Raw genomic sequence first — 7,954 nt, forward strand, 5'->3', positions numbered from 1 at the left:
GAGCGGTTCCGTTCAGGTGGGCCCGGTGGACAGCACGCTAACACGACAGAGAGTGCAGTAAGAATCACTCACACCCCAACTGGAATAACCGCAACTTCTCAGAGTGAAAGGTCTTTTTCCTTGTCCCCTTTTCTTGGTTTTGTCTGCTAAACCACGTATGCTGAGTAAATGTATAGATGTGCGACTTACGTTCTCGGAATGAAATTCAATCTTATGTTGCTAACTTCGGATATGGTTAACTGTGTTCAGATGTGCATTGTGTAAATCTTTAGTGGTTTGAATGAATGATATGTATGCCATTTTGGACTTTTTCGTTGTAAACTGCAGGTCGCAGCACATGAACAAGGCTTCAGCAATGGCGGTGTTGCAATCTCGGCTGGATCAGCTGGAGATGTCTCGTCAGGCCGCTATGAATGCTGAACACACACAATCTCTAACCGAGATCAGCTGGGGAAATCAGATCAGAACCTATGTACTCCATGTACGGTACCAAACTGAAAATGATATACACAAGTTCTTAGTTTACTTTACCTAGTTTTGTCAAGTTGGGCTGAAATTTCTGGGTATTACAGAACTCGGCCTTGCTTGATTGCTCGCCGGATAATCCGTTTCTTGTTCTCCAACTTATCCGAACCAAACTGAGTTTCTTTGTTTTGCAGCCATACAGAATGGTGAAGGATCTCAGGACAAACTACGAGGTTTCTGATCCTGACTCAGTTCTTGAAGGAGACTTAGATGGCTTCATCTTGAGTTACTTATCTGCTTCTTTGGACGAAGACAACAACGAACAGTGAGACTTTGGATCAAAGTTTCCTTTTTGTTCAACCTGAGACACATCCGGAAACCGATTGTTTTGCCTGAGCACCAGTAAGACCAGATCGGGACACGGGCTTATGATCGTTCTGACCGTTCTGACAGATCTTGCGATGAGTACCTGAGGAATTTCGACGTAAATCTGGTCTGTGTTTTGGCCAATAATATCATAGAATAGGTTTGCAGGTTTTGTGATAACGTGTAGTTCGTTCACAGTTCATTTGACATTAATAAGATTAACAATGGGTTGTCCATGAAAATTTGTTCTTTATACTGTTACACAGTTTTCATTACAAAAGCTGCAAGTATTCTTCCTTTGTATCATTAATACATTTACAATTGTAAGACAGATCAAGCTTTGAGTTGGAACAAGTAAAGATTTAATAAAGCTGTAACAGCAAAGTACACAAGGAGTTCCCATTACAAAATCTGTAAATGTTCTTCCTTTGTTCATGTAACAACAGATACTTCTGATGAGCCTGTCACATGGATCAGACACCGATAAAAGTAAAACCATCATCCATGCGCACCTGAATGAGGCGATCTCCGAGATTCTTCGGTTATGCTCGGAGATTCGCTTTGCTTCTTCCTCGTTGTCGCTACTTCATCGGTACTTTCCGAGGAATTCGCCTCACTTATGCTTCTTTTCTTCGGCCTGGACTTCGAGCTATTATCTTTACCACTCTCCTTCTTCTCCATCTCTCTGTCTTTCCCTTTCTCTTTCTCCACCGGTTTTTCAGCACTTGCCGTAGAAAACAATGGAGGTTCTTGTCCGCTTAGACGACAAAATACCCGTTCTACCGTTTCGCTGATCTCTTTTCCTAAACCGTTGTTGTCGAGAATCAACTCCCAAACTGATTTTGACGCCTTCTCCAGCACCGGACCTCTGCCCAAAGAGCAAACGGAAACATGTTAAAAAAGATTTTGTGGAGATTTACCAGGCAGAGAATATTGAAAGTATGGAGGATTAACAATTTCCACATATATCGATGCATAAAAGTAGCTTTCACAAACCAATAGTACCGAAACTGCCCGACTCGTATCGCCTAATATCATTACATTAGCTCTTAAACAAAGCTCCATTTGCAAAGAAAGTGAAGCAAAACCCAACCGAAACCGATATCCATGTATACTCACGAATTGCTAAAAAGGCATTCGTCAAAAAGCTACAAAGCTTATAGAGGACAAAAGATATGCAACTATTTTCAGTTCAAGAAGGTGTTAATCTCAGATGGATTCTTCAAGCAGATCTTCCCGACCAAACCTGCCTTATCTGAAACTCCTAGCTCTTACATGAGTTCTAACAGTTGCCAACAACAATGAAACCGGCATAACCAGAAAATGCAGCGAGCCAAAAGAAGGATGAACGAATCTTACTCTAGCTCCTGTCGAAGTGCATCGAACAGTTCTCGTTTGGTCTGTTTCTCAGCGCCGGGCGTGTTAAGAACTTTGCTCTGCTCCGCCATCTTGATTGTTGTGTTCTTCAACTCCTCCTGGTTTAAAAAAAGCACGACCCTTTGAGTAACATAAAACGCACACAACACAATCTGATAATGTTTCTGAATAATATAATCCATCCAACCAAGGTTTCAATACACGCGTTCCCTACAAACTCTCCCAGGAATTTGCAGATTTTCCCAGTAATCTAAGGAGAAACCCAAAAATCCGATATAAATTTCTTGAACAATCCAAGTAACCACACTAAGAATCAACAAAGAAGACCAGTATTATCAGGGGATAATCGAGAAAATCGAATGAATTAGCTTCCTGGAGAATACGGGTTATGGCGAGAGAGAGAGAGAGAGAGAGAGAGTGATACATTGGCTTTGAGCTGGTTGATGATCTTCAATCGAAGGGCATCGATGGTTCCATCGTTCATCAGAGATTCGAGAACATCCTCCGGTGTAATCACTGAAGAAGACGACATTCCTCTTCTTCAACCACCGAAAACCCTAACAGCGTTTCATAAGAACCCAACGATTCCTTAAGCAAGGCAGAGGGTGAGAACCGGAAAGAAAGCTCGAAATCTGCCCTAGTACTGCTGCCTCTACAAACGAAATCGCACCGAGATCGATCGATAGAGAGAACACAGACCCGAGCTCGATTACGTGTTTGTTTGCCTGTCGGGAATCTAAAGTTCGGATCTTTAGCGACAAGTTCTATCACATAGAAACGACGCCGTACGAATGACCTTCTCTTTAATCCAGATTTATCGAGTATTACCGAAATTACCAATTAAATAACTGGTCATAATCTGTAACAAAAAAAATATGGAGTAAATAAATACCGGATAGGGCTGGACAAAAAATTCTAAAATTCGAATATGCGATCCGACCCGTGAGACAGTATCCGAATTTAAGGTATCCGAATATTATACGAGATAAGATCAGATAATATTTTAAAAATATCCGAAATTCGGCTTTCGGGTCTGGGTAATAATTTTTGAGTCTGGTAATTACGGCGGTATCCGGAATTAACAAAATTACAGTTTTACCCTTATTTAATTATATTAAAAATATAAGACAAACCCCAGATTCCCTTGGCTTATCTTCTTTCTTTCACAAGCGCCGTTGTCCAAGTCTTGCACGCAGCACGATGGAGGACTTCTTCCACAACTCACACCCGTCACCATTTCTCCGGTTCTCCTCCACCTCTTATTCGCGACACGAGTGAGAATTTCTTCCAAGATTGAGAGCGAACACTATTTAAAGCTCTCAAAGCTGGCTTTAGCACCAGAAAAGGTACAGCTAAGTTCATTCAAACTCATCTGTTGACCTCCTTTTAGTTGGTATCATTGTCACATATGAAACACAATCATGGAGTTGTTTGATGTTTCGCATGTCCTGATTGATTTTGTTTCACATGTTTCTCTCCTTTAGTCTGCAGAATCTGGAAGAAGTAGACATTGATTATACTATGACTATCGATGCCAAAACCACATATGAAATTAAAGATTTTCCGGTGTCAATTGAATTGGAATTATCTTCAAATATTTGGAAAAATAATAATATGTTTTTGTTTTGTATTTTTTTTTTTAATATTTGGACTGTTTTTACATGTAGAATTTCATTTGAATGTCCATATTTTTATTGAAATTTTGATTTTAAATTCGGGTTCGGGTACTATTCGAGTATTGTTTTGAGTTTTTTACCCAAATAACCTATTTGGTCGCATCTATTTCACCTGTACACCACCGAAAACATAACACATTTTTTTTCCTACGAAAAGACGAAATTACCCTTAATGAATTACGATATTTATCCGTTTAAAAACAACTTCGTTATTACGACTTCGTAATTAAATCTAAATATAGTTACAATTGATTCTAAAAAAAGTGGCAAAAAATCATCTATCTTATTTTTTGTTTTATTTTTAGTTGTATATCAGTTATATGTTAGTCGTAATAAAATCGCAAAAAATAAAACGAAAAGGGTATTTCAGACTTTTCCCACCGAAAAGTGGGTTAAAATTGAAAAAAAATATTATTTTTTTTGGGTGTACACTGAAATAGATGCACTGAAATAGATGCGAGACCAAGTGGTTATTTGGGTGATTTTCTCTATTGTTTTGGATATCCGATTAAATCGGTTTTGGGTTCGGATAATTTTTTAAAAAATAATCGGGTTCGGGTTTGAAGATTCTTTCCTTCTCCCTTGCCACACTCCAACGTATGATTTTATTATGCTTTGTCGCGATTTGGGTATTTAGGTTTTAGGGTCGCGAATCCAGGATTTTGATTTTGGAGAGACATACCACCATGGATATCCGGAGGAGAAGGGTCCAATTTCTGCTTTTTGCCATCGGAATCATCGCTCTCAGTATCACAGGTACTTGAATCTTCCCCGAAACTTTCGGTCTTTTCTTCGTAGTTCCTGTCTGTCCGGTGATAATTACTCGATCCTTACGTGGATCAATCATGGGTTTGTCGAAATGTGTCGTCTTTAGCGAAACTCGTTTCTGGGTAATGTTAATTTGTGTCTGGATCTTGGTTTAAGAGCTTTGTCTGTGTAGAATCATTTTTTTCCGTTAATGTTGGATTGTTTCCTTGTTTCGACTGAAATAATATGTTTTTCCCGATCTGGGTAGGAAAAGAGGAAGTAGATTTCTTTCTTTGATGATCAAATCAATTCGGAGCGTGTTTGCTGATTTGAGTATGTCTATGTCCATTTGTTCCCAGAATTGGTGCTCTTTTCCCTCCTTGGATTCGTTTTATCCAGTGCTTTGATTTCATCTGTATTCCTAGTTTGCTTTGCGCCTGCAACTGTAATTGTTTGCTTAATTGGGATACTAACATGGGATTAAGTGATGTTTTAGATTTGACAGATTCCACCAGTTCATCTCCTCAGCCTTAGAAAATTTCAAACATATAGCTGTAGTTACTGTATTCAGAAATATTATTTGAAGTCAGAATTTCAGTTCTGTACTTAAACTTGCTCATGATCTTTAATTCCTGTCTGATGTTGAAACTTATATTCTTGTTTCATAGAGATCACAACGTTCGCCAAATCTCTGTGTTTACCTTTAGTCATCCATATTCTGTTTTGTCGAACGAGCTGTTTAGGAGTCTGACCTTTTAGTGTTTATAACGCCGTCTTCGTAAACACTTGTCCCTTGTTTCAGTTGCTCATGTCAAATTGTTTAGCTCACAATGCCGGTTGCTCCTTGAACTTTCTACTTAAATTGTAGTGTTCTCTTTTCGGGATTGTCCATTGTTCATCACATTTGTACTGTTTCAAGCATTCATGTGTAATTAACTGCATAGCTGTTGCTAATTTATCAGCATGGAGGTGGTTGAAAATAGCTATACGAATGCACGAGAACAAGAAACAGCTCTGCATTTCTTTCTTACACATTTGTTGTCTGTTCAACAGCTGAAAAATGCCGGGAACTGGTTGGAGAGCAAGCTGCATCCAAGAGTGGGCAATTCACGTTCTTGAACTGCTTCGACATGAGTTCAGGGACTGTAGCCTGTGCGGTTAAGGAAGGCGTGAAACTATATTTCTATAACATAAGATCCATTCATGTTGAGAAGGCACGTAACGATGCAATCGAGAAAGCCTTGAACGAGGTGTTGGCCCGTGGCATTTCTGCACAAGAAGCTGCCAAAGAAGCTCAGAAAGCAGGTGCAAAGGCTGCAAAACTCGCTACCCGAAAGGCTAAACGGATCATAGGACCGATAGTCGCGTCCGGTTGGGATTTCTTTGAAGCGATGTACTTTGGGGGGACGATAACCGAGGGATTTCTGCGGGGCTCGGGCACGTTGGTTGGTGCATACGCAGGTGGGTTCGTGGGCGAACAGAGATTCGGGAGATTTGGATATCTTGTGGGCAGTCACGTGGGAAATTGGATCGGTGGTCGGGTTGGACTGATGGTTTATGATGTTGTGAATGGCTTACACTTCTTGCTCGAGGCTTTTCAAGCTGGAGAAACCACGGAATCCACCCTTTACGATAGATCAGAAGCTTCTGAAGAAATGGTTTACGACAACTCAGAAGCTTCCTCGGAATCCACCCCTTCCTATGAAACTCCGAGTGACGAGCTTTAGAAGCCTCGGGAACATTCTGTAATCGAGAAAAACCCTCGACTATCCTCGAGTTCTTCATCGAAACCCGTAAAAGATCTGGCAGATTTATGACAACTCAACTCAGAAGCCTCTCAAGGCCAATCTCTGAACTCAACTCAAAAGTTATTTAGCTTTAGAACGACGTTTCTAGAGAGGTGAGAGGTCATTGTTCTTGGTTTGTGGTTGTTAGGTTGTGGAGATGCTTTTGATTTAGCTGTATAGATTTATAGGATGAGCTTCTGACAAGACTCTTGTTTAAACTTGTATTGGATGCTCACAAAAGACCTAAATCTTGAAATTTGTTTTTTTTAAACCGGCCCAAATTTGACAAGGCTTAACCGATATGTACCAAACCGAATCTCGGTTTATATCTATCCTAAACCCTACAAGTTATTAAGATGGGCCCGTTTTCCGTGCTGGGCTTCTAATTATTTAAGAGTACCACTGCGTTTGTTCGGGGTACAAAAAAATAGTTACAAAACAGAGAATATTTCGTTCGATTTTTTTTTGCCATAAATAAGCAATATACTTGGACTCTACGCAAAGAATTTACATTAGGGGAAAGATATTTCGGTTTATTTGTATGCATACAAATCAAATGGAACCGAGTAATATATTAAAAGAATTTGATAATAATTTTTTTTATATAATATTTTAAAAATAAAATTGAATTGAATGTGTGCCGAAACACAAACCGACAATAAAATAATTGACAAAAAATCAAATGAAATCGCATTTTTTTTAACAAATGAACTGTTTTAATAAAAAAAATTAATTTAAATCCAATTGAGTAAAATCTAAATAAATTGAATGGTTATATTATTTAGAGAAGAAAAAATAAAATATAGAGAAGAGATAATCAAAACTCTAAACATGTGCCCTCAACTTTTAGTTTGTAAATATGCTTTTAGACAAAATTGGTACAAATAGAAGATAATATTACCGTAGATGGACGCTTAGCTTTATTACGAAATACCAAGTGGATATGAAAATCCATTTTCTTTACTTTTTATATTAAAAAATCGTTTAATTAATTTAAAACAACGTTAATTTAATCATTATGCTGCCCATCGAAGAATAAATGGATGGATATAAAATCAGACGAAAATGAAAACAAATATAAAAGATTTATCAGGCATTCGATTTAGATAATGAAGGTGACCACGTTGGATGAGCAAGAAGACTTCTGATTCGTCGATTTCTTAAATCAACATCCCAAGAAAATTCTAAAATTGTCACAAACTTTACTATTAAATTATGACATAACTGCTGCAAGAAAAACACAGAGATTATATATTGAATTTTTGAGTCGTCGTGTGTCTTCCACGCACTGTTTATAGCCACCTTTAGTTTCTTTTCTTTTTTATTTCTTAATTTCACAATTTTTGCGCGCAATTTGTAAACTTTTTCTTTTATCGTAGAATCCGAATATTTTTTTTTGTATCCGATTTTTCTTTTGTGAATAAATTTTTTTAAGTTATACATTTAAATGATTTTGAAATCAATAGGAAAATATAGCGGTTCGGTAAATAATACTTTAGTATTATTACACTAAAAAACAACTATTGACCCATATGA

General features: G+C 38.1%; 3 protein-coding genes across 4 annotated transcripts in view; 2 read left to right on the top strand and 1 right to left on the bottom strand.

The window, feature by feature from the left end:
* LOC104816887 (peptide chain release factor PrfB2, chloroplastic) overlaps positions 1 to 1,092 on the top strand; it is a 3,989-nt gene extending 2,897 nt beyond the window's left edge. The window contains exons 6-8 of the mRNA XM_010545898.1: positions 1 to 110; positions 328 to 481; positions 660 to 1,092. Coding sequence (XP_010544200.1) covers positions 1 to 110; positions 328 to 481; positions 660 to 794 — 399 coding nt within the window. The 3' untranslated portion in view covers positions 795 to 1,092. The remainder of the gene's footprint in view (positions 111 to 327; positions 482 to 659) is intronic.
* A 78-nt stretch (positions 1,093 to 1,170) lies between these two features.
* LOC104816888 lies at positions 1,171 to 2,955 on the bottom strand. Its single transcript, XM_010545899.2, has 3 exons — positions 2,633 to 2,955; positions 2,191 to 2,306; positions 1,171 to 1,699 (listed from the first exon to the last, which is right to left on the bottom strand). Exons 1-3 carry the CDS (start codon positions 2,738 to 2,740, stop codon positions 1,330 to 1,332), a joined length of 594 nt encoding a protein of 197 aa, XP_010544201.1. The 5' UTR covers positions 2,741 to 2,955; the 3' UTR covers positions 1,171 to 1,329.
* Positions 2,956 to 3,361: 406 nt separating this feature from the next.
* Positions 3,362 to 6,690, top strand: LOC104816889. 2 transcript variants are annotated; one of them, XM_010545901.1, is made up of 3 exons: positions 3,362 to 3,554; positions 4,543 to 4,640; positions 5,685 to 6,690. In XM_010545901.1, exons 2-3 carry the CDS (start codon positions 4,571 to 4,573, stop codon positions 6,356 to 6,358), a joined length of 744 nt encoding a protein of 247 aa, XP_010544203.1. In that variant the 5' UTR covers positions 3,362 to 3,554; positions 4,543 to 4,570; the 3' UTR covers positions 6,359 to 6,690. The 2 variants fall into 2 exon arrangements, with proteins under 2 accessions (XP_010544203.1, XP_010544202.1); XM_010545900.2 differs by having other exon boundaries at positions 3,363 to 3,554; positions 4,522 to 4,640.
* Positions 6,691 to 7,954: the final 1,264 nt, after the last annotated feature.

This window comes from Tarenaya hassleriana, unplaced genomic scaffold (assembly GCF_000463585.1).
Source record: "Tarenaya hassleriana unplaced genomic scaffold, ASM46358v1 Cleome26, whole genome shotgun sequence".
Lineage (NCBI taxonomy): Eukaryota > Viridiplantae > Streptophyta > Magnoliopsida > Brassicales > Cleomaceae > Tarenaya > Tarenaya hassleriana.